The sequence below is a fragment of the Oncorhynchus nerka genome, linkage group LG5 (assembly GCF_034236695.1).
Source record: "Oncorhynchus nerka isolate Pitt River linkage group LG5, Oner_Uvic_2.0, whole genome shotgun sequence".
NCBI classification, from domain to species: domain Eukaryota; kingdom Metazoa; phylum Chordata; class Actinopteri; order Salmoniformes; family Salmonidae; genus Oncorhynchus; species Oncorhynchus nerka.
Genome location: NC_088400.1, coordinates 54,992,537 through 55,019,813, shown reverse-complemented (window position 1 = coordinate 55,019,813; position 27,277 = coordinate 54,992,537). Strand labels below are relative to the sequence as shown.

Below are 27,277 nucleotides of genomic sequence, written 5' to 3'. Positions count from 1 at the left end.
TGTGCTTTCAGATAAGGAGCAGCTAGTGGAATTAAACCCTGCCTAGTAGAAGACAGAGGAGCTGTGAGACTCATTCCCCGGAGGAAAACACAATCCATGTGCATGTAGAGCCTGAAAATCATTCTGAGCACAAGGATACAGTACATTGAATAGTAGTGCCCCACACAATCTCATGAGTGATCACATCGTTTAAGTCATTTACTGTTCTCCGTTGCTTTTGAAGATATCTGGTCATGGAAACATATCCCAAAACGTGATCATGTACAACAGATCCCTGGTTTTGGTGCTGTGGCTTAACTGAGAAAGATATAGGACATTTGCAAGAATGCAGTGACGCAAAACAGCTTAGGGGACATATAGTGCCCCCTACTGACCCAACAATTACCACCCCCAAAGACAATCAGCAGGTAAAGGAACAGTCCTGGGCTCAGATGCTACTGTTCTAACGATGAACTTAGCCTGAAGACGCTTTCGGGAAACTGGGCCCAGACATGTTTACTCAGTTGCAATGTTTTTTAAAGTCTGAGCAAAAGGTTTGCAGTCAAATTGGGGAACCAGAGGCATACAACAATACATTTTTATATAAAAACAGCAACACAATATATGTATATAGATGAGCAGTAGTGTACTTGAAAGGTCAAGAAACCCCCCATTTATTACATAGCGATGCACTGTACAGTTTTGTATAAAAGTACGACGCCTAATATCTTGTCAGAAAATACAAGCCAAACTGGACATATATAAATCATATATAAAATTATAAAACGTCTGTTACATCTTTTTATCGTCATTTGAGAAGGTAAATACGGTATACATGAATGTAGGCTGTGACACCATAGTCACTTTCTTTTTGTTGTCCTATCCTTGCGACACATTGATTAGCAATTGATTAGTGATCGGCTGGTAACAGTTGCGAGCTCAAAGCATCATAGCAGGTACTACTTTCTTTGAAGGAAAGTGTTGGAGGGAAAGTCGTTTTCAGTGCAATGCAAAAGATACACATCGCAGTGTTGCCTGATGATGCCTCGGACATAACATGAAAACAGAACATTCTAGTGTGATATGGACATATAAAAAAATCCTTCTTTTTCATTTTGTACATTTTATACAGCTCATATAAAACATTATCCCAATAGCGTACTGCAAAAGGCTATGCAACTGTCTCTCGTATAGTTGCCTCCAGTTTCTTTGGGAGTGGCTCTCTTCTCTCTTCAATATTGATGACGGGCTTCCGACAGTTCTGTCCCTGATCAAGGTATAACTTAGCGTATACTGGGTTGGAGTAGTTCATGGCCTGGGGGGGAAAAAAGCACAAAAACCCAAGGAGAGTATTACTTTGACACTAAACATGGCCCGGATGAGCTAATAACCATTTCATAGGCCAGGCATGATTTCAATTAGATTCATTATTCATTAAAGTATCTCGTATCTTTCAGATGCCCAGCCTATTTGGGTGTAAACAACAATTGACAGTGTTAATGTGAATAAAGTATTTTGCAGTAAGTCCAGAGCCTATTGTTGCTTAACAAGGCAAGACAAGGACACTGTCGCTGACATCCCACCAGGTGACTGTAGACAAGCTCTAGCCATGTGGAACACCAGCAGATGGTTTCTTTCAATTATAAAACTGGGTGGTTCGAGCCCTGAATGCTGATTGCCTGACAGCAGTGGTATACCAGACCATATACCACGGGTATGACACACATTCTGGAGGAAGCCTTTACCGTAGCTTTCATGAATACAACATGAGATCCTGGATTGTCTCATAAACCCTACTAGGAACCCAATGGCCTTGGCTTTGTATCAATATAGAGTAGGCTTTTATACAGCATCTCTCCCAGAGAGGACAGGAAATTCACAAGGAGTTTACCTGTCCAGGAAGGATCTCCTTAGGGAGATGATGTACTCTGTCAGGGTGAACTGACAGAGTGTGCAGGTGACTAGACCTCACACCAACACACCAACCCTACAACACATAATGAACACATTAACATCACACACCAACACAACCATTACAGTTTAACCTTCCAGAATATAATACAGTACATCTTTGCCTATTGGCTACATGCCAATATCCACACTGGCACAACACTGAATCAATGTATTGGGCATGCATTCTATGTAGCACGCTAGTGTGGGTATTGCGTAGCCCTTGTTAGTAACTCAGGGAAATGAGAGGATACAGGAGTAAGCGTTTCCAGACCTTGTGTGGGTCCAGGGTGAAGCTTGGCTGAAGGTGATTCCCAGCATCAGAGTGATTGTCGTGGTCCACCTCATACATGTTGTACGAGGGGTTACCGATCTCTACGTTTAGCCCACCATTCACCATGGGCTGCCGCTGGACTATTTTCCCCCTGTAAATCATAACATTGAAAGGTTAGGAGAGCATTATAACATTGATGGAGGTTCACCATGGGCTGCCAGAGCATTATAAACCTTCATGACTGCTTACTACGTTTAGCCCACCATTCACCATGGGCTGCCGCTGGACTATTTTCCCCCTGTAAATCATAACATTGATGGAGGTTAGGAGAGCATTATAAACCTTCATGACTGCTTACTACGTTTAGCCCACCATTCACCATGGGCTGCCGCTGGACTATTTTCCCCCTGTAAATCATAACATTGATGGAGGTTAGGAGAGCATTATAAACCTTCCTGACTGCTTACTACGATGCGCATGACCATTAATCACACAACAGAACATGTACAGTGCCTTCGGAAAGTATTCAGACCTCTTGACTTTTTCTGCATTTTGTTACCTTAGTCTTATTCCACAATGGATTCAATAAATAAAAATCCTCAGAAATCTACACACAATAACCCACAATGACAAAGTGAAAACAAGTTGGTAAAAAACTAAAATACCTTATTTACCTAAATATTCAGACCCTTTGCTATGAGACACGAAATTGAGGGCAGGTGCATCCTGTTTCCATTGATCATCCTTGAGATGTTTCTACAACTTCATTGGAGTCCACCTATGGTAATATTCAACTGATTGGACATGATTTGGAAAGGCACACAACCGTCTATATAAGTTTCCACAGTTGACAGTGCATGTCAGAGCAATAACCAAGCCATGAGGTCGTAGAAATTGTCCTTAGATCTCCGAGACAGGATTGTGTCGAGGCACAGATCTGGGGAAGGGTAACAAAACATTTCTGCAGCATTGACGGTCTCCAAGAACACAGTGGCCTCCATCATTCTTAAATGGAAGAACCACCAAGACTCTTCCTAGAGCTGGCCACCCGGCCAAACTGAGCAATCGGGGGAGAAGGGCCTTGGTCAGGGAGGTGACCAAGAACCCGATGGTCACTCTGACAGAGCTCCAGAGTTCCTCTGTGGAGATGGGAGAACCTTCCAGAAGGTCAACCATCTCTGCAGCAATCCACCAATCAGGCCTTTATGGTAGAGTGGCCAGACGGGAACCAATCCTCAGTAAAAGGCACATGACAGCCCACTTGGAGTTTGTCAAGAGGCACCTAAAGACTCGCAGACCATGAGAAACAAGATTCTCTGGTCTGATGAAACAAAGATTGAACTCTTTGGCCTGAATGCCACGTGTGGAGGAAACCTGGCACCCTCCCTACAATGAAACGTGGTGGTGGCAACATCATATTTTTCAGCAGCAGGGACTGGGAGACTAGGTCAGGATCGAGGCAAAGATGAATGTAGCAAAGTACAGAGAGATCCTTGATGATAACCTGCTCCAGAGCGCTCAGGACCTCAGACAGGGGTGAAGGTTCACCTTCCAACAGGACAACGACCCTAAGCACACAGCCAAGACAACACAGGAGAGGCTTCGGGACAAGTCTCTGAATGTCCCTGTGTAGCCCAGCCAGAGTCCGGACTATATCCTGATCGAACAACTCTGGAGATCCTGAAAATAGCTGTGCAGCAACACTACCAAAAATACTCTCAAAGTGTTCCAAGCAACAAAGAAGACTTGAGGCTTTAAACGCTGCCAAAGGTGCTTCAACAATGTTCTGAGTAAAGGGTCTGAATACTTAAATAAATGTGATATTTCAGTTTAACATTTAAAAAAAAATTAATTTGCAAACACTTCTAAAAACCTGTTTTTGCTTCATCATTATTGGGTATTGTGTGTAAATTGATGAGGGGAAAAAACGACTTAATCAATTTAAGGCTGTAACCTAACAAAACGTGGAAAATATCAAAGGGTCTGAATACTTTCCGAAGGCACTGTATGTAGTATGAAGTGACTGGGTATCTTTTGGAATCTGTCTACATAGAAGTAAAGACATACCTTTGCTTCCTCTTGCATATGAAAACACCAAAAGCCATGGTAGTGATGAGAATCACCAGCAGAACCAGTGGGACAATGATGGCCATGCTTCCTGTAAACACACAGATCAAACTTTTAGAGTTAACCTCTTGAACCTATGGGGGCGCTGTGTCATTATTGGATAAAAAGACGTGCCCGTTTTAAGCGCAATATTTTGTCACGAAAAGATGCTCGACTATGCATGGAATTGACAGCCTTGGAAAGACAACTCTGACGTCTCCAAAACTGCAAAGATATTATCTCTGCGTGCCCCAGAACTAATGCAACATGCGAAACCAAGATGAAGTTTCATACAGGAATGCCCCGGATTCTGAAGGCGCTGTGTTCCAATGTCTCCTTATATGGCTGTGAATGCGCCAGGAATGAGCCTGCGCTTTCTGTCTATTCCCCGAGGTGTCTGCAGCATTGTGACGTGTTTGTAGGCATATCATTGGAAGATTGGCCATAAGAGACTACATTTATCTGGTGTCCCGCCCGGTGTCATGTGTGCGTAATCTGTAGGTCCATGCGCGTTCCATTTCTTCAGAATTGAAAGTAAACTGCCACGATGGATTTTATCGTCGATAGATATGTGAAAAACACCTTGAGGATTGATTCTAAACATCGTTTCCCATGTTTCTGTCGATATTATGGGGTTAATTTGGAAAAAAGTTAGCGTTTTAATGACTTATTATTATTATTTTTTCCTTACCCAAACGCGATGAACAAAACGGAGCGATTAGTCAACACAAATAATATTTTTTGTAAAAACGGAACATTTGCTATCTGAGAGTCTCCTCATTGAAAACATCTGAAGTTCTTCAAAGGTAAATTATTTTATTTGAATGCTTTTATGGTTTTTGTGGAAAATGTTGCATGCTGAATGCTAACGCTAAATGGTACGTTAGCCATCAATACTGTTACACAAATGCTTGTTTTGCAATGGTTGAGAAGCATATTTTGAAAATCTGAGATGACACTGTTGTTAACAAAAGGCTAAGCTTGAGAGCAAATACATTAATTTCATTTAATTTGCGATTTTCATGAATAGTTAACGTTGTGTTATGCTAATGAGCTTGCGGATAGATTTACACAATCCTGGATACAGGTTTTTTTTTTCGTAGCTAAACGTGACGCAGAAAACGGAGCAATTTGTCCTAAACAAATAATCTTTCAGGAAAAACTGAACATTTGCTATCTGAGAGTCTCCTCATTGAAAACATCTGAAGTTCTTCAAAGGTAAATGATTTTATTTGAATGCTTTTCTGTTTTTTTGTGTAAATGTTGCCTGCTGAATGATAACGCTAAATGCTACGTTAGCCATCAATACTGTTACACAAATGCTTGTTTTGCAATGGTTGAGAAGCATATTTTGAAAATCTGAGATGACAGTGTTGTTAACAAAAGGCTAAGCTTGAGAGCAAATAGATTAATTTCATTTCATTTGCGATTTTCATGAATAGTTAACGTTGCGTTATGGTAATGAGCTTTGAGGCTGTAGTCACGATACCGGATCCGGGATGGCTCGACGCAAGAAGTTAAACAGGTTCAATACGTAACATACTTCCCTCCTCTCTGTAGTGAAACAATACAATATGTTAACATCCAAAAAGCTTCAGGGGTTGGAAAAATAACTTTCCAACAAGGTTCTATATATGGGGACTGCATTTCTATGGCTCTGCTAAAGTTAAAGTCAGTCCATGGAGGTAAAAGGCTCAGTCTGCACAGTTAAGCCTTGAGAGCAAGTCGACAGTGAAATTTCAGACTGCAGACCAAGATGAAATACCAATCTCTGGGAGGGTAGGGTGGTTCAAAGAGTCTGAAAAGGTCTCCAAATCCAGACAATAGCACTTTTAGAAGTGAAAATAGACTGTATTTTTTTTGTAGGATTTTGTGTCTATGTTTGTGTGTGTGAATGTGTGTGTGTCTGTACAGATGCAGGATCTTAATTTGAGCCAGTTTGCTACAACAGGAACATAATCCTGCAGCAACAGGAAATATGAATTATCACCTGGATTATAATTAATGGACATTTTTGTAGGGGTTTATACATTTTCCGTAGTGGACATCAAACTTTAGAAGCCTTTTTAAACTCAAATACACCACAAGTTTGCACATATTAAGCAACAAAATAGTGATCAAATTAAGATCTTACATCTGTATGTTTGTGAGAGAGAGCGAGCGAGCGAGCAAACAAGTGAGAGAGAGAGAGTCTCTTCACAACTCTTTCCAATAACTACTCACCCCCGCTGATGTTGCCAGACAGACTGTTCTTGGGGGCAGGTCTCTCACACTGTGTACCTGACCAATCAGCTGGACACCTAGAAAAGTCGCAATGAGTATGAATAGCTGTCTGTTGGTCAAACCAAATCTCTTTAACAAGAAGGCTATGGTGTACACACACTATAGCCGTCTTAATTAGGGAGGACGGGCTCGTGGTGATGACTGTATCAAATACATCAAACACATGGTTTCCAGGTGTGCCGTTCCGGCCCTTATTATGAGCCGCCCTCCCCTCAGCAGTCTCCTGGTGACACGCACACACATCTCTTAATTTCATCTCCTCATTTGGTAAAGTCTCAGGGAACATGCATGCATAATTCATTCCCTCATCGAGTGAAAGAAAATAAGCATAATCTCACACGAAGTCTGCATCCCAAATGGGACCCTTTTCCCTTGATTTTGCACTACTTTTGACCAGGGACCATATGAATCTGGTCAAAAGTGGCGCACTATGTAAGGAATAGGGTGCCATATGGGACCCATCAAGGTTTGGATGTAATCCAGAGACAATGATCCATTACTACTTTTCTCATTCCCCTCCCTTGCCCAGAGGAGAGTAAGACATGCAATTACGCTATATGTAATCTGACAAGGGGGACCGCATGATGATGAAATGATATTAGCTCATATTAAATAGACTGTAAGCAGCATTTAATCAAACTTTCATTAGAGGGACTGTGGCTCACTGCAGGTACCACATGAATCATAGTCCTGAAGGGCATGACAGCTTGTAGCTGACCTATATAAATCACACCATTGGTTGCTTGGGAATATGCTTAGCTGCAGAAAGTTGTTCTCGATCACTTAGAGACTTCGTTATTGTCCTGTTTTCACTGCATGCTTTGAGAGGCTAGGGCGAAGAGAGAAACGTAAGGCGTGTCTGTGCTGTGAATGAGGGAACGAGGAACATGTGTTGTAAGGGGTTCTATTGTACAATATGTTAGACAACAGACAGAGACAGAGGTACTGGTGAGATTCTGAGTCGGGGAGTGATGTACAGAGTGGACGCTGCTGGATAGTGAGAGAGTGAGGGCTGGTCTCGGAAATGGCAGGAGAGGAGGAGGGAAGGAGATGAGGAGAGGAGGAAGGAGGGGAAGGGAGCCAGGGAAGAGAGGAGGGGTAAAAGTCAGACCTACTTGCACTGGGGTTTGTTTAAGGCGGTTAACGTGCAAATCCCTTTATTCTGACAGTAGTTATCACATGGATTGGCCCGCTGGTCACAGCGCTGGTTCAAGAACCCAGGCGTGCAGCTGCAGCACAGAGAAATTATCGCCACATGAACGAATCATATATTGAGGAACACAGAGACAAAGTCTGCATCTGAAATGGCACCCTATTCTTTATATAACGCACTCCTTTTGACCAGGGCCCACATATGGAATAGGGTGCCATTTTGGACACATAGATAAAAGAAGGTAGAGCACAACACATTCTCACAGACCACCAGCTCGGGCCATTGGAGGATACGAAGTATGAAATCGAACAGATGCAGCTAGGCCCTATTTCATCCTAGTGTTTCCATAGGATGTGTGCGTGTTCAGGTGAGAAAGCAAAGCATTTATGGCAAGCAATCCATCTAATGTCACGCCAAGTGGGAGCAAAATAGGTTCAACTGCAGGAACAGCCCCAGATTGTTGTTTGAGACCTAGAGAATGACACACACTACCGGTCAAATGTTTTAGAACACCTACTCGTTCAAGGGTTTTTCCTTATTTTTTACTCATTTCTACATTGTAGAATAATAGTGAATACATCAAAACTATCAAATAACACTATCAAATCATGTAATAACCAAAAAAGTGTTAAACAAATCTAAATATATTTTACACTTCAAATAGCCACACTTTGCCTTGATGACAGCTTTGCACACTCTTGGTATTCTCTCAACCAGCTTAATGAGGTAGTCACCTGGAATACATTTCACTTAACAGGTGTGCCTTGATAAAAGTTCATTTGTGGTATTTCTTTCCTTCTTAATGCGTTTGAGCCAATCAGTTGTGTTTTGACAAGGTAGGAGGGGTATACAGAAGATAGCCCTATTTGGTAAAAGACCAAGTCCATATTATGGCAAGAACGGATCAAATAAGCAAAGGGAAATGACAGTCCGTCATTACTTTAAGACATGTCAATACGGAACATTTCAAGAACTTTTAAAGTTTCTTCAAGTACAGTGGCAAAAAACATCAAGCTCTACGATGGAACTGGCTCTCACGAGGACCACCACAGGAAAGGAAGACCCAGAGTTACCTCTGCTGCAGGATAAGTTCAATAGAGTTACCAGTCTCAGAAATTGCAGCCCAAATAAATGTTTCAGAGTTCAAGTAACAGAAACATCTCAACATCAACTGCTCAGAGGAGACTGAGTGAATCAGGCTTTCATGCTCTAATTGCTTTAATTGCTGCAAAGAAACCACTGCTAAAGGACACCAATAAGAAGAAGAGACTTTCTTGGGCCAAGAAACACAAGCAATCGACATTAGACAGGTGGAAATGTGACATTTTTGGTTCCACCAGCCATATCTTTGTGAGACGCAGTGTAGGTAAACGGATGATCTCCGCATGTGTATTTCCCACCGTAAAGCATGGAGGAGGAGGTGTGATGGTGTTGGGGTGCTTTGCTGGTGACACTGTCTGTGATTTATTTAGAATTCAAGGTACACTTAACCAGCATGGCTACCACAGCATTCTGCAGCGATTCGCCATCCCATCTTCAAGGGCTTAGTGGGAATATAATTTGTTTTTCAACAGGACAATGACCCAACAGACCTCCAGGCTGTGTAAGGGCTATTTTACCAAGAAGGAGAGTGATGGAGTGACCTGGCCTCCACAATCACCCGCCCTCAACCCAATTGAAATGGTTTGGTATGAGTCAGACCGCAGAGCGAAGGAAAAGCAGCCAACATGTGCTCAGCATATGTGGGAACTCCTTCAAGACTGTTGGAAAAGCATTCCTCATGAAGCTGGTTGAGAGAATGTCAAGAGTGTGCAAAGCTGTCATCAATGCAAAGGGTGGCTATTTGAAGAATCTCAAATATACTTTGATTTATTTAACACTTTGTTTGGTTACTACACGACTCCATATGTGTTATTTCAGAGTTTTGATGTCTTCACTATTATTCTACAATGTAGAAAATAGTCCAAATAGGGGAAAAACCCTTGAATGAGTAGGTGTTCTAAAATATTTTGACCGGTAGTGTAAAGCCCTCTAGGTGCGTGTTGTCTTTCTCCACCACCAACCCAATACAACAAGCAATTGGATGACAAAGATAAAAGCAAAAAAACGAACTAAACAAGGACACACATTATTATATATATATTTTTTTATTTCCCAAAAGGGAAACCGCTCATTCAAAGCTGTAGTATTGGAGGCGGTGTTATCTAACAGTATCTAGGCATACTGCTTAAATCTAGAATCCTTAATTGAAACAATAACAAAGCTGCACCCCACCTCTGTTTTGGTAATATGCTGAGGGGTGGGCCTGGAGAAATGTAACCACTCTCAAATTGATAGACAGAGCTACGGATGCAAGGGCTGGCCGTCCATGATATGCCAATTGTAGTTTAACAATGCTTTAAGGATACACAGTGTTTGTTTACATTTACATTGTTTACAAGCATTTGGAGTAAAATAAGATTACATTTTGGGTTCTGATGGGGTAGGAGAGTTGAACTAAGCTCATGAGGCATTTATACGTTATATTATTCAAGAATCTTTAGGTTGAGTTTAGTTTATTCATTCGACCATTTTACAAAACAAGCACACAAAAAACTTGAAAAAGCCATACATGCACATGAATAAAATCATTGAGGATAACGCACAATAAAGTCTGGGACTTATTTCCATTGTGGTCCTCTTGAATCAATGGGTATATATTATTAATTTGGCTATACAGACTGTATAATACTGAATATGATTAATTCCAAAAGTTAAAAAAATTGATGACGCAACTAAGGATTGATCAACTTTGAAAAGCGTCTTGTGAGTGATGCCAGCCCTAGAAACAAACACAACCAAAAGCCTCTGTGTACTTGAATGTAGGAGATCATACAATTTGCAAGAGAGAAAGGAAAATTGAAACCCTTTTCTCTTGGAAAAAAACATGGTAATAGCCACCTCAGGGTGAGACCTCATTGTCTTCTACTACGTTCCCATTTTAGTATCTTGGGTCTAATCCCGTCTCTACTACAGTACTCGCTCTGTCTCGCACAGCAAAACCACACAACCACTTTCAATACCACTAATTGTACTGCATCAGTGCTGTGTGTGTGTGATACAACTGAAAGCAGAATGAAGACAAAACACAATGGCTGCGTTTACACAGGCAGCACAATTCGGATCTTTTGCCACTAGTTGATGATGACAACTGACGATGACAACCTACTCAGTTGAAAGAAATATCATCAATAGAAATACAAAAACAAATGTGCTGACTTACTGGCAGAACGGCAGGCTGGTCTCAGGCTCTTGGTGACAGGTTCCTCCGTTGTAACAGTATCCATCACACAGTTGACAGGTGGCTGCCACTCTGCCATTACTGCAGCTGTAAGGACAGGAAAGGAATATGGCAATGACTTCATAAAGTGTTGCAAAGCACATTTATAACGCATGAATAAAATAACGCAAGGCCTGAACCATGGAGACAGGAGTTCAGGAGAATACTCTAACCCCTGTTCTAACCCTAAACTAATCCTTCCTCTAACCCCTGTTCTAACCCTAAACTAATCCTTATCCTAATGCCTGTTCTAACCTTAAACTAATCCTTACTCTAACCCCTGTTCTAACCCTAAACTAATCCTTACTCTAACCCCTGTTCTAACCCTAAACTAATCCTTACTCTAACCCCTGTTCTAACCCCAAACTAATCCTTACTCTAACCCCTGTTCTAACCCTAAACTAATCCTTACTCTAACCCCTGTTCTAACCCCAAACTAATCCTTCCTCTAACCCCTGTTCTAACCCTAAACTAATCCCTACTCTAACCCCTGTTCTAACCCTAAACTAATCCTTACTCTAACCCCTGTTCTAACCCAAAACTAATCCTTACTCTAACCCCTGTTCTAACCCTAAACTAATCCTTCCTCTAACCCCTGTTCTAACCCTAAACTAATCCTTCCTCTAACCCTTGTTCTAACCCTAAACTAATCCTTACTCTAACCCCTGTTCTAACCCTAAACTAATCCTTACTCTAACCCCTGTTCTAACCCTAAACTAATCCTTACTCTAACCCCTGTTCTAACCCTAAACTAATCCTTACTCTAACCCCTGTTCTAACCCTAAACTAATCCTTACTCTAACCCCTGTTCTAACCCTAAACTAATCCTTACTCTAACCCCTGTTCTAACCCTAAACTAATCCTTACTCTAACCCCTGTTCTAACCCCAAACTAATCCTTACTCTAACCCCTGTTCTAACCCTAAACTAATCCTTACTCTAACCCCTGTTCTAAACCCAAACTAATCCTTACTCTAACCCCTGTTCTAACCCTAAACTAATCCTTACTCTAACCCCTGTTCTAAACCCAAACTAATCCTTACTCTAACCCCTGTTCTAACCCAAAACTAATCCTTCCTCTAACCCCTGTTCTAACCCAAAACTAATCATTCCTCTAACCCCTGTGTTAACCCTAAACTAATCCCTACTCTAACCCCTGTTCTAACCCTAAACTAATCCTTACCCTAACGCTTGTTCTAACCCTAAACTAATCCTTACCCTAACGCCTGTTCTAACCCTAAACTAATCCTTACCCTAATCCCTGATCTAACCCTAAACTAATCCTTACCCTAACCCCCGATCTAACCCTAAACTAATCCTTCCTCTCACCCTTGTCTAACCCTAAACAAATCCTTACTCTAACCCCTGTTCTAACCCAAAACTAATCCTTCCTCTAACCCCTGTTCTAACCGTAAACTAATCCTTACCCTAATGCCTGTTCTAACCCTAAACTAATCCTTATCCTAATGCCTGTTCTAACCCTAAACTAATCCTTACCCTAACCCCTGATCTAACCCTAAACTAATCCTTACTCTAACCCCTGTTCTAACCCTAAACTAATCCTTACTCTAACCCCTGTTCTAACCCTAAACTAATCCTTACTCTAACCCCTGTTCTAACCCTAAACTAATCCTTACTCTAACCCCTGTTCTAACCCAAAACTAATCCTTACTCTAACCCCTGTTCTAACCCTAAACTAATCCTTCCTCTAACCCCTGTTCTAACCCTAAACTAATCCTTCCTCTAACCCTTGTTCTAACCCTAAACTAATCCTTACTCTAACCCCTGTTCTAACCCTAAACTAATCCTTCCTCTAACCCCTGTTCTAACCCTAAACTAATCCTTCCTCTAACCCTTGTTCTAACCCCAAGCGAATCCTTACTCTAACCCCTGTTCTAACCCTAAACTAATCCTTACTCTAACCCCTGTTCTAAACCCAAACTAATCCTTACTCTAACCCCTGTTCTAACCCAAAACTAATCCTTCCTCTAACCCCTGTTCTGACCCAAAACTAATCCTTCCTCTAACCCCTGTTCTAACCCTAAACTAATCCCTACTCTAACCCCTGTTCTAACCCTAAACTAATCCTTACCCTAACGCCTGCTCTAACCCTAAACTAATCCTTACCCTAACGCCTGTTCTAACCCTAAACTAATCCTTACCCTAATCACTGATCTAACCCTAAACTAATCCTTACCCTAACCCCCGATCAAACCCTAAACTGATCCTTCCGCTCACCCTTGTTCGAACCCTAAACAAATCCTTACTCTAACCCCTGTTCTAACCCTAAACTAATCCTTACTCTAACCCCTGTTCTAACCCTAAACTAATCCTTACTCTAACCCCTGTTCTAACCCAAAACTAGTCCTTCCTCTAACCCCTGTTCTAACCCTAAACTAATCCTTACCCTAACCCCTGATCTAACCCTAAACTAATCCTTACTCTAACCCATGTTCTAACCCTAAACTAATCCTTACTCTAACCCCTGTTCTAACCCTAAACTAATCCTTACTCTAACCCCTGTTCTAACCCTAAACTAATCCTTCCTCTAACCCTTGTTCTAACCCTAAACTAATCCTTACTCTAACCCCTGTTCTAACCCTAAACTAATCCTTCCTCTAACCCCTGTTCTAACCCTAAACTAATCCTTCCTCTAACCCTTGTTCTAACCCCAAACGAATCCTTACTCTAACCCCTGTTCTAACCCTAAACTAATCCTTACGCTAACCCCTGTTATAACCCTAAACTAATCCTTACTCTAACTCCTGTTCTAACCCTAAACTAATCCTTCCTCTAACCCCTGTTCTAACCCTAAACTAATCCTTATCCTAATGCCTGTTCTAACCTTAAACTAATCCTTACTCTAACCCCTGTTCTAACCCTAAACTAATCCTTACTCTAACCCCTGTTCTAACCCTAAACTAATCCTTACTCTAACCCCTGTTCTAACCCCAAACTAATCCTTACTCTAACCCCTGTTCTAACCCTAAACTAATCCTTACTCTAACCCCTGTTCTAACCCCAAACTAATCCTTCCTCTAACCCCTGTTCTAACCCTAAACTAATCCCTACTCTAACCCCTGTTCTAACCCTAAACTAATCCTTACCCTAACGCCTGTTCTAACCCTAAACTAATCCTTACCCTAACCCCTGATCTAACCCTAAACTAATCCTTACCCTAACCCCTGTTCTAACCCTAAACTAATCCTTACTCTAACCCCTGTTCTAACCCTAAACTAATCCTTGCTCTAACCCCTGTTCTAACCCCAAACTAATCCTTACTCTAACCACTGTTCTAACCCTAAACTAATCCTTCCTCTAACCCCTGTTCTAAACCCAAAATAATCCTTACTCTAACCCCTGTTCTAACCCAAAACGAATCCTTCCTCTAACCCCTGTTCTAACCCTAAACTAATCCCTACTCTAACCCCTGTTCTAACCCTAAACTAATCCTTACTCTAACCCCTGTTCTAACCCCAAACTAATCCTTACTCTAACCCCTGTTCTAACCCTAAACTAATCCTTACTCTAACCCCTGTTCTAACCCCAAACTAATCCTTACTCTAACCCCTGTTCTAACCCTAAACTAATCCTTACTCTAACCCCTGTTCTAACCCCAAACTAATTCTTACTCTAACCCCTGTTCTAACCCTAAACTAATCCTTACTCTAACCCCTGTTCTAACCCTAAACTAATCCTTACTCTAACCCCTGTTCTAACCCCAAACTAATCCTTACTCTAACCCCTGTTCTAACCCCAAACTAATCCTTACTCTAACCCCTGTTCTAAACCCAAACTAATCCTTACTCTAACCCCTGTTCTAACCCAAAACTAATCCTTCCTCTAACCCCTGTTCTAACCCAAAACTAATCCTTCCTCTAACCCCTGTTCTAACCCTAAACTAATCCTTACTCTAACCCCTATTCTAACCCTAAACTAATCCTTACTCTAACCCCTGTTCTAACCCTAAACTAATCCTTACCCTAACGCCTGTTCTAACCCTAAACTAATCCTTACCCTAACCCCTGATCTAACCCTAAACTAATCCTTCCTCTAACCCCTGTTCTAAGCCTAAACAAATCCTTACTCTAACCCCTGTTCTAACCCTAAACTAATCCTTACTCTAACCCCTGTTCTAACCCTAAACTAATCCTTACTCTAACCCCTGTTCTAACCCCAAACGAATCATTACTCTAACCCCTGTTCTAACCCTAAACTAATCCTTACTCTAACCCCTGTTCTAACCCCAAACTAATCCTTACTCTAACCCCTGTTCTAACCCTAAACTAATCCTTACTCTAACCCCTGTTCTAACCCTAAACTAATCCTTACTCTAACCCCTGTTCTAAGCCTAAACAAATCCTTACTCTAACCCCTGTTCTAACCCTAAACTAATCCTTACTCTAACCCCTGTTCTAACCCTAAACTAATCCTTACTCTAACCCCTGTTCTAACCCCAAACTAATCATTACTCTAACCCCTGTTCTAACCCTAAACTAATCCTTACTCTAACCACTGTTCTAACCCTAAACTAATCTTTACACTAACCCCTGTTCTAACCCTAAACTAATCCTTACTCTAACCCCTGTTCTAACCCCAAACTAATCCTTACTCTAATCCATGTTCTAACCCTAAACTAATCCTTACACTAACCCCTGTTCTAACCCTAAACTAATCCTTACTCTAACCCATGTTCTAACCCTAACCTTAGCAAGCAGTTGCTTATCAACAGATAGTCCGTCTTTACAGATGGTCATACTGTCTGGACTATCCAAATCAAGTGTGACCTATTCTACTCAGATGATACTCACTTGCAGGACACGTTGTCTGTCTCCGGGTTGACAATACACGGTGCCCCTCGACACTGGAGACATCTGTCCACTTCACACTTCACTCCCTCATATCTGGTTGAACACACACACTCCACGTGGCTCTTGCTCGACAGAGTACAAGCCTTCGAATTGGCACAGTAGTGATGGCAGATATCTGGAACCAAGGTGGATGTAAACAAGCTTATTTATTTCACGTGTTACGTTCCTGGCCTTCCACTGTATAAATCAGTGCAACATCTATTTGTTCAGCCCTTGATATTGAGCCATTGCAAGCAAGCAGCTTTTGAAGTGAGACTGAATGCAACACGTAATATGGATTGATTGCTTGTCCTAAAACAGGCCAATCTTAGTGTGTGTGTGTGTATGTGTGTGTGTGTGTGTGTATCTGACTCACGGTGGAGACACCGCTCCCCAGTGTACTCGGCCATACAGCGACACACTGGCTGGTTCCCCCTGCTGACGTCACAGGTGCCCCCATTCAGACAGTAGTTGTCACACACCTTCCTCTCACAGACCGGCCCTGTGAACCCCACAGCACAACGACATGTAGGCCTCCCTAAGAGATATCGAGAGAGAGAGAGAGACATAGATGGATGGAGGTAGGGAGAGAAAGAGAGGGAGGGAGGGGAGGGAGGGAGGGGGAAATAAGAGAGGAGAGAGAGCGAGAATGAGGAGGAGGGAGGAAGAGAGAGAGAGGGGGGGGGTTGTAGTTTGATTTATTTGACAATCTATTGAAATTGGCTCCAAATTCTGTAGCTGATATAAATATAATCACAAGCATGTCCTCTGTCCAACGTCATAATGGAAAAGCAAGCAAACACAAGGCAGATGTGATTTCTCTCACATTTCATATGAGAGATTCAAAACCAATTCCCATCCAAGGTGATGTCCACAAAGAGACCCCCAAGGTCCAATGTTTTCTAAACAGCCATGTCTATTTGCACTGGAAGGATTTTAACTGGTTTCACACTGGTCCTATGACCGCTTGGAGAGCTTACATCTGAAACACAACAATCTGCTGCCCGCTCCTGACTGGGATGAATAGAAACTTACTGTGTGTGTCTGAAGTTCTTCCCCCTGATGTTCCATCTGTCAGCTATAAGAGGTAAGTTGTCACTGATGTCGCCATGCCAACACTAACATTGAACTGTTCTTTCACGCCTAAATATTTGACCACCTCATTTCCTCCCAAAAATGTCATCGGAAGAGAAAGAAAAGAGAGAAGCTTGATCCATGCCATTTATTTATATCTCCACTCTCAATGATTTATTCTGAAGAGAGAGAAAAATAAACCTTGCTATGCATTTACTGTAACAGAACCTGGACTTTGGGGACTTTAGATGTGTTTTAACAACTGTTCAAAAATAGATAGCAATGCCAGACGTGAAGCGTGCCGTGCATATTCATGGTGGTACTGACGTCTTCGCTAATGCAATACCAAAGTGGGGCCATACATACTGTATTTTCAGATACATCTATAGCTTACATCTCTCAGGGTTAGTCAAACGAAGGGGTTTTGAACTGCACTTTCGTATGGCTCCCTGACACTGGGAAGCACTGGCACAAATGCTCACTAATGTCCCATCAACAACTACACAAAGCAGGAGATTCAAACTCATTCCATGGGGTGTCTGCTGGTTTGAGTTATTTCCATTAGATTGGTGTCCAATTAAGATCTAGACAACCAGATGTGGGGAGTTCCTTACTAATCAGTGACCTTAATTGATCCATCTAGTACAGCAGAGGAGTGAACCTGCAGACACTCTGCCCTCCATGGAATACGTTTGACACATGTGACGCAGAGCGATAGTTATTTAGAAGCAGATTATCAGTCATGAAGCCAGAAGTTGTCACAGCAGAACTGGCATCTGTGGGAAGGATCTCATTGGCTGACAGGACAGGGGCCTTGGTCCCAACGCTCATTTCCCATAGTCACGGATGGATGAGCGCCCTCTCCTGTCCTGGAGGTCCCAGTGGAAGAACAGGGAACACACACACACACACACACACACACACACACACACACACACACACACACACACACACACACACACACACACGTAGCAGAAGAGGCTTACCTATGGAAGAGCCTGAGCATGTGCCCCCGTTCTGACAGTAGTCTTTACAGTGGTCGACTTCACAGCGCTCCCCGGAGAAATTTGGCCAGCAGTAACATCGCAGCTCCCCCTTCTCGTTGGTGATGCATCGCCCTCCGTTCTCGCAGGCAGGGTGACACATTTCTCCTGAAAGCAAATGATGTAGGCCCACGTGTTAAGATTAAAACCATGGCAACCTTGACCTGCTCCCATTAATATCTAACGAGTAGATTAATCCACCTTTCTAAAAGGCTGGAACTCAAATGGGCTGTACTGACTGTTCTATGCAGGACTGCTTGCATGGTACCTTCACTTTCACTCCAATTTACTCAGCATAGGAAAGATATATATGAAAGATCCAGTCTCAGTTGGAGGTGGATCAAATGAAAGTACTGCAGGGTGACCAGGCCTACTGTACTGAGATGTTAGTGTCCCTGCAGCCTACTGTACTGAGATGTTAGTGTCCCTGCAGCCTACTGTACTGAGATGTTAGTGTCCCTGCAGCCTACTGTACTGAGATGTTAGTGTCCCTGCAGCCTACTGTACTGAGATGTTAGTGTCCCTGCAGCCTACTGTACTGAGATGTTAGTGTCCCTGCAGCCTACTGTACTGAGATGTTAGTGTCCCTGCAGCCTACTGTACTGAGATGTTAGTGTCCCTGCAGCCTACTGTATTGAGATGTTAGTGTCCCTGCAGTCTACTGTACTGATATGTTAGTGTCCCTGCAGCCTACTCTTCTGATATGTTAGTGTCACTGCAGTCTACTGTTCTGAGATGTTATAGTGTCCCTTCTCATTGCATAGCTAGCTGGTTGACAGGAAGGCGTATTATACCAAACTCATTGGTGTCTTAATGTACCTGATGTGTTGGTGTCCCTGCAAGTCCTGTTTACTAGCGTGGTCCCCTCAGGACAGAAACAGCTGGCTCCGGCAGGGTTGAGCAGACACAGGAAATCACAGTCCATCCTTAGGCACGGATTGGACACTGACACGTCCAATGGGATAAAGGTTAGAAAGCAGGATGTGTGAGTTTGTGGAGTGTAGCACATAGACGACTGTGCTCCGCACCACTGTGTTGTTTGTGGGGACCTGGCTGGTTGCAGTAGGTGTGAAATGCACAGACAGCACACAATACACTATGTAACACAGACAGCACGCAATACACTATGTAACACAGACAGCACGCAATACACTATGTAACACAGACAGCACGCAATACACTATGTAACACAGACAGCACACAATACACTATGTAACACAGACAGCACACAATACACTATGTAACACAGACAGCACACAATACACTATGTAACACAGACAACAAAATAATGAATATCAAGATGACACACACTAAGAGAAAATCATATTCTGTGCTTATGAAAGGCTCAAGCTTTTCAAAGTCAAACATGAGATCCTTTTTTATTGTGTTTAACTGAGAGAGAATAACAGTGTGATCCTCTGGGCTGGAGCTGGGGATAATGAGGCATCGGGGAGGGCTTCAACTGGCCCTTAGGAGTGGCATACAGAGGCATGAAGTAGGGTTCCCACCAAGCAGATGACCACATTGTCATTCAACTCTCACAGAACACCCGCAGAACCAGACGACAGTAAACAAACAACTGCCAGCAGTCATTGGAGAGAGGGAATAGGAGAGGAAAGGGAGAGGGAGCCAGAGATATTAAGAGAGACAAAAAGAGAGAGACAAAAAAGAGAGAGAGAGAGAGAGAGAGAGAGAGACAAAAAGAGAGACAAAGAGAGAGAGAGAGAGAGAGACACAGACAGACAGACACAAACAGACAGAGTGAGAGTGAGAGAGACAGAAAGAGAGAAAATAGGGAAAGAGAAAGTGATTGATAAAGCCTACCGTCTTGCTGTTTGAATCGATGGAGGACCAAGATAATGGAGGGTCTCTCTACCCCCAGATGGAGCCGTTCCATTGGCTGTTTTCCATACTTATGGACCCGGAAGACATCATTCCTCATCCCGATCCCATAGATATAGTCCTCAAAGATATCAATCCTTACAGGCTGCGAAAGACCTTGGGACAGAACAAGTGGTAACAACAGTAACACTAGACTAGTACGGGAGAAAGTGGGTCCTTCAATAATTCATCTGAATTCCAAATAATAGAAAACCATATTTAGCAAAATGTTCTATTGCTCTACCCTCCACCCTTGAAGGGATGAGCCGAGCACATTTGATAAGAATGACAACAACTTGAGGGAATGGACAATTAAAAAAGATGCAGCCTTTCCTCTCATACCTGTATAAGGGTTGAAAATGGCAGATTTGGACTCTGATAAGCGCCTACATTGGAAAGAAGTGGCTGTACAGTAACAGTAACATGCTATACAGGCTGTACAGTAACATGCTATACAGTACATGACATCAGAGCTCCATATGGGGGCTGACTGACAGCCACTCTGAAACTTGAGCACCACACGCGATATTTCACCCCCATCCCTCCCGCTAGCTTTAGCACATTCTTGGCTGTCTGAGCGAGGCAAACGCCATGAGTTAAGATGACTCAATGTAGTTTGAAAGACGAGATGTTGAGGCTGATTAAAATACTGCTTTGATGCCAAACACCCGCGAGTCCAAATGCGAGCTTCACATTTCCATATCATAAAACTCATGTAATATACACTGTCAACGTTTAGGATCACTACGTTAAGAGTTACAAGATGACATGGCATCATACCCTGGGTTGTCCTGAATCGATTGAGCCTGTGTTTGTTGCATTGTGAGGCGAATTTGCAGTGGCACACGCATCTCAATGCACTCATGACTCCATTCTATGCGCGCCAAAATGAATGACTTGCATCTCTGAATTGCCTTGGAGAAAGCCTAACACTGCACGGTCGTATTTTATAATTTAGCTAGTCATGTTGGCAATAGAACAAGCTCTCAACCAGCCATGCCCAACTGACTCAGATTACGATTTATAACATGGACCATTTTTTGGATTGAGCAAACAACAGTCATTGTGTAAAGGTGGGGATGCAGGGCTGTGTTCCCAACAAAACAACTACAAGTGTGCTTGCTCTAATTCCTCAACGGCACAGCTAGCAGAGCTCAGAAAAAAGTACCTTATAGTTGAAGGCGTTATTTGACTTCATTGAAACTACTTAGGATCTGTGCACACTTTGGAGAGGTGTGTGACCACTTGGAAACACCAGTAAGACCTCTCATTCAAACCCGCCATTTTTTGTCTTATGTTGCACCTACCCCCAGATTTTCTACGAATATTCTTATCACGTTACTGAACGTATCCCGAGCATTTTCAGATTTAGTTATCAGCATGTAAAATGCACATAAATTCAACCGGGTAATGGATTCAGTCTTGTGTTTGGTGAACTGTTGTGTCATCACATTTAGTCTAATCATTTCCCCATAATCCCCAAACTGTTCCCTTTTAATTGCTACCATGGTTACGCATAGGCTCTCCATATTTCTTCCTCTAGGAAACATTTAGATTCAGCCCCATCCACATAGGCACATTTCAACCAGTGTAAAGGGTTAAAGACATGCATGTCTTCTGTGTTAGTCAGTGCTTTGCTCACCGTGTGCACTGCTCACCACCAGCACAGAGTCCGATCCATCGAATCGAACGCTCCCAATCACAGACAACTCTGTATCAGCCCAGTACAGACGCTGGTTGAAATAATCGATGGCAAGTCCTGTGAAGATTTAAAACATACTAGTCGCTCTCTATGTGAGCCGTTGTAAAAGTGCAGCCAAACTTTCCTTCTGACCAAGTGGTGCTTTCTATCAAAATGTATCACTCGACACTAAAAGAAACAGGATATTGATGAGAAGAGATATGATATGTAGAAAATGAACAGACAAGTACACCGCTCCATACATCCTGCTTACGGGTGCTTCCTGAAGCACCGCTTGTTATATGTCAACAGGACCAGGAGTTCCAGAGCACCTACCACTGGGTCTCCTGAGGTTCTTCTCCACTAAGATTCTCCTCATAGACCCATCCATGGCAGCCTCCTCGATGAGGGAGTGGTCTCCTACCACTGTCCAGTACATCATCCTATGGGAAGTACAGGAAGTAAGTAAAGGAAGAATAGGTCATTGTAGCAGGTAATAAGGACAGGGCAGAGGGCCAGACATAATTTGTTGCGTATCTGCCCAAAGAGAAAATATAGTCCAAAAATGGGCAAATCTGATATGTGGTTGTTTTACCTAACAACTTTAGTTGATTGCACTAATTGTCAATTGCTAAGAACATCTGCTAAATGACTAACATGTAATTAATGTAAGGATTAACCTTACCCTCGAGCCGGGTTAACAGTGATCGAGTAAGGCTCCCCGGCGATGTCTGTGATGAGACGAGAGCAGTTTGTCCCTCCCAGCTGGCCCACGTTGATGGAATATCTGAGCCTCCTCCAGTGGGCGTTGTAGTAGCTGAACCAATGCATCCTGGAGTGGTCTGTCCAGTAAATGTTGCCGGTCACCCAATCTGCAGATATATCCCTGGGCCTTCTGAAGTCAGGACACTGGAGAAGAAGAATGTGTTTTCACATTTACTGACATGACTTTCATACTCCTTACCTGGAAATTGTTTTACAAACTTAGAGCATGCCGGCAAAAACACACATTCTCTCTCTCTCTCTCTCTCTCTCTCTCTCTCTCTCTGTCAAAATACACTACATGACCAAAAGTATGTGGACACCTGTTTGTCAACATCTCATTCTAAAATCCTGGCCATTAATATAGAGTTGGTCCCCCCTCTTTGCTGCCATAGCAGCCTCCACTCTTCTGGGAAGGCTTTCCACTAGATGTTGGAACGTTGCTGCGGGGACTTGCTTCCATTCAGCCACAAGAGCATTAGTGAGGTTGGGCATTGATGTTGGACAATTAGGCCTGGCTCGTAGCCAGCGTTCCAATTCATCCCAAAGGTGTGGATTGGGTTGAGGTCAGGGCTCTGTGCACGCCAGTCAAGTTCTTCTACACCGATCTCAACAAAATATTTATTTATGGACCTCGCTTTGTGCAAGAGGACATTGTCATGCTGAAACAGAAAAGGGCCTTCCCCATTCTGTTGCCGCAAAGTTGGAAGCACAGAATCGTCTGGGATGTATGCTGTAGCGTTAAGATTTCCCTTCACTGGAACTAAGGGTCCTCGCACGAACCATGAAAAACAGCCCCATACCATTATTCCTCCTTCACCATACTTTACAGTTGGCAATGTGCATTTGGGCAGGTAGCCTCCCCCTGGCATCCGCCAAACCCAGATTTGTCTGTCGGACTGCCAGATGGTGAAGTGTGATTCATCACTCCAGAGAATGCGTTTCCACTGCACCAGAGTCCAAAGGAGGCGATCTTTACACCACTCCTGCTGACGCTTGGCATTGCGCATGGTGAGACAAACAGTTATTGTGCTGACGTTGGTTCCAGGGGCAGTTTGGAACTCGGTAGTGAGTGTTGCAACCGAGGACAGATGATTTTGACCCACTACGCGCTTCAACACTCGCCGGTCCCGTTCTGTGATGCTTGTGTGGCCTACCACTTTGAGGCTGAGCCGTTGTTGCTCCTAGATGTTTCCACTTCACAATAACTGCATTTACAGTAGACTGGGGCAGCTCTCGGGGGGGAAGAAATTTGACGAACTGACTTGTTAGAAAGGTGGCATCCTATGACAGTGCCACGTTGAATGTCACTGAGCTCTTCAGTAAGGCCATTCTACTGCCAATACTTGTCTATGGCGATTGCATGGCTGTGTGCTCGATTTTATACACCGGTCTGCAATGGGTGTGGCTGAAACAGTCAAATCTACTCATTTGATGGGGTGTCCACATACTTTTGTGTATATAGTGTAATTACAGTTCAAGTGTCAAATCAGTGCTACAGTCCTCTTTAAAGTCATTGGCGGCTCCTGTGTTCTGTCCCCTTCACTCCCTTTCCCAGGGCTCAAATCAAACCAATTAATGTCAGAGATATTGAGTGGCTGTTAGATCCTGTTCTGTTCTCATAGGCAGAGCAGTTAAGGAGTATAGAGACCCACTGAGGAAATCCCGCTTTGCTACACTCATGGCTGTCGTATGAGCTACCATCAAAACAAATGTAATATATTCAAGTTTGTCAATGTGCGGGGGTACAGGTTGGCCGAGGTAATTTGTACATGTAGGTAGGCGTAAAGTGACTATGCATAGAAAATAAACACAGAGTAGCAGCAGTGTAGAAAACAAAGGTGGGTGTGGGTGGGGGGTTTCAATATGAATATTCCAGGTGGCCATTTGATTAATTGTTCAGCAGTCTTGGCTTGGTGGTAGAAACTGTTAAGGAGCTTTTTGGTCCTAGACTTGGCGCTCCGGTACCAATTGCGGTGTGGTAGCAGGGAGAACCGTCTATGACTTGGGTGACTGCAATCTATGACAATATATTTAAGTTTGCCTGCATGAAAGTCTCCGGCCACTAGGGTCACCTCTTCTGGAGGATCATTTTCCTGTTTGCTTATGGCCTTATACAGCTCGATGCGGTCTTATTGCCATCATCGGTTTGTGTTAGTAAATAGACGGCTACGGATAATATAGATGAGAACTCTCTTGGTAGATAGTGTGGTACACAACTTAACATGAGGTCTTTTACCCCAGGCGAGCAATACCTCGTGACTTCTTTAATATTTGACATTGCGCACCAGCAGTTATTGACAAATAGACACACACACACGCCTCTCGTCTTACCAGACGTAGCTGCTCTGTCATGTTAATGTACGGAGAAGCTAACCAGCTGTATATTATCCATGTCGTTGTTCAGCCATGTCTCGGTGAAATATAAGATAATACAGTTAATGTCCCCGTTGGTGGGATAGTCTTAATCGTAGATCGTCCAGTTTGTTTTCCAATGATTGCACGTTCGTCAATAATACATCTCTATGGGTCCGTGTAGCCTATGTGCGGTCTATAACCAGAACTGGTGGCTCGAGAGAAAGATTTTGAATGAAAAGATAGGAAATCTTTACAGATGTTTAGCTTAAAGTATATATGGATAATTAAGCAGCCCATATGATAGCGCAACACTTGTAGACTAGCACAGGAAAGGTTTACATGGCATCCACATATTGTGTCAGCATCCAAGGGACTGCCAAGTCAGGTCTACGGACCGGTCGATCTATCCGGGGTAAACCCGTCTGTCTCCTGGCATACTGGCCTTTTCTATATATTTTTTTAATGTTGGTTAATTTAAATACATTTTAATACTATAGAATTGTATGCATTCACAATTGTAGTCTGCACGATTAATTTTGAGTTTTATGTCATGTTTTTAATTTATGTGTCTGTCTAAACAGTATTTCTATCTCAACTCTGTGCAAAGTGTTTTCAAATGTCTGGCTCTTGGATATATTTACATCTCAAGCTGACTCATGGATAGACTAAACTGTGCCCCCGCACATTGACTCTGTACCAGTATCCCCTGTATATAGCCTCACTACTGTTATTTTGTTTTAAATATTTAAAAAAAAGTTTTTTTCACTCAACACTTATTTTTCTTAAAACTGCATTGTTGGATGTACAAATTACCTCAACTAACCTGTACCCCCGCACATTCACTCGGTACTGGTACCCCCTGTATATAGCCTCGTTATTGTTATTTTATTGTTAGTTTTCATCATTTTTTACTTTAGTTTATTTGGTAAATATTTTCTTAAGACTTTCTTGAACTGCACTTTTTGTCAAGGGCTTGTAAAGTAAGCATTTCACTGTAAGGTCTACACCTGTTGTATTCGGCGCATGTGACAAATACATTTGTTTTGATTTGATTCGTCTTAACTTGTTTAGAGTACTTACAATGCAAAAATATTGATTTCGGCTACTACAGTAGAGCCATTTGAAAGCCACTGATATCAATAGACTTCAGAACATATTTTATAAGATAATAGCCTCCTCTTGTGCCCCAAACAAAACCGAAGTAATTAAGAGGAATCTTAATATGAAGGTGGGGGTCTCTGGGGGAGACATTGATGAACAGTATTGTTATACCTCTGTTACTATTAATGGCACTACATTATGTTTGTCCTCCATTTACGCACCAAATGCTTTTGATAAATCCTTTTTTGAAAACCTGAAGCTTAAATTGTTAGACTTCCCAGACTCAGTGACCATCCTTGGGGGAGATTTTCACCTGACTCTAGATCCTACTATTAATATCACCAGTGCTAATATCTTGGCACTCTGGGCACCTTCAAATTATATTAAGACCTTTTTAGATGACATGAACACTGTGGATGCCTGGCCCCTAAGAAATCCTTGTACTAGAGATGATCTAATTTTCTCCCCATCATCAGTCTTTCTCACCAATTGATTATGTCTTCACCCCCCTTGTTTTTCTGAAATGTACATCCCATGCAGAGATTCAACTATGCTGTTATCTGACCATTCATTATCAATTTATTTTGAGATTTCTCCAGGATTCACAAGATTTAAGAAATGGTGGTATGGAATTCTTAAACTACATTTTGACTGGCAGTAATGATTTCTTACAGGTTAATGCACAACCAGGGGTAGGCCCACATACATTATGGGAAGTAATAAAGATGGGCAGAGATAACTCACCCCATTTAAAACTGAGAAAAAGATGGTGACTAGTTCTAGGGCTGAATTTATTCATTTGAAAGCGAGACAGAATGACTATGAGAACGCGAATAGACTGAGTAGGCACTTGGCAACGAAACTGAAGCAAACTGACCATTTGTCATCTATTGATGTCATTAGGGACAATAAACGGGGAACTTTGTACCCTCCCAAATTAATCAATCATAATTTCACTACTTTTTATTCAAAGAAGGATACTTCTGAGTTTCCTAAAGACTATAGGAAGATGTTGTCCTTTTAAATTCCTAGGTACTTCCTCCCCTTTCTCTTAAAAACCTCTTAAGGATCAGACCTTTTTTCTTCTTCAATTTTCGCCTAAAACGACAATCTAACTGCCTGTAGCTCAGGACCTGAAGCAAGGATATGCATATTATTGATACCATTTAAAAGGAAACACTTTGTAGTGTGTGGAAATGTGAAATTAATGTAGGAGAATATAACACATTAGATCTGGTAAAAGATAATACAAAGAAAGAAACAAATGCGTTTTAAATATTTTGTTTTTGTTCCATCAGCTTTGAAATGCAAGAGAAAAGCCATTATATTACTTAGGAGACTAGGCTCAGTTTATCTTTTGGACACTAGATGGCAGCAGTGTATGTGAAAAGTTTTAGACTGATCCAATGAACCATTATATTACTGTTCAAAATGTTGTATCAGGTCTGCCCAAATGTGCCGAAT

At 42.4% G+C, this 27,277-nt stretch overlaps 1 protein-coding gene across 1 annotated transcript in view; it reads right to left on the bottom strand.

Annotated features, from left to right (window-relative positions):
• Positions 1-624: 624 nt before the first annotated feature.
• Positions 625-27,277, bottom strand: part of LOC115129643 (low-density lipoprotein receptor-related protein 1B-like) — a 128,566-nt gene continuing 101,913 nt past the window's right edge. The window contains exons 74-87 of the mRNA XM_065018194.1: positions 22,278-22,501; positions 21,929-22,035; positions 21,554-21,670; positions 19,855-20,028; positions 18,850-18,975; positions 17,974-18,138; positions 16,290-16,451; positions 15,875-16,049; positions 11,008-11,112; positions 6,533-6,609; positions 4,271-4,361; positions 2,204-2,354; positions 1,871-1,966; positions 625-1,294 (exon numbers count right to left, since the gene is read on the bottom strand). Coding sequence (XP_064874266.1) covers positions 1,151-1,294; positions 1,871-1,966; positions 2,204-2,354; positions 4,271-4,361; positions 6,533-6,609; positions 11,008-11,112; positions 15,875-16,049; positions 16,290-16,451; positions 17,974-18,138; positions 18,850-18,975; positions 19,855-20,028; positions 21,554-21,670; positions 21,929-22,035; positions 22,278-22,501 — 1,914 coding nt within the window. The 3' untranslated portion in view covers positions 625-1,150. The remainder of the gene's footprint in view (positions 1,295-1,870; positions 1,967-2,203; positions 2,355-4,270; positions 4,362-6,532; positions 6,610-11,007; positions 11,113-15,874; positions 16,050-16,289; positions 16,452-17,973; positions 18,139-18,849; positions 18,976-19,854; positions 20,029-21,553; positions 21,671-21,928; positions 22,036-22,277; positions 22,502-27,277) is intronic.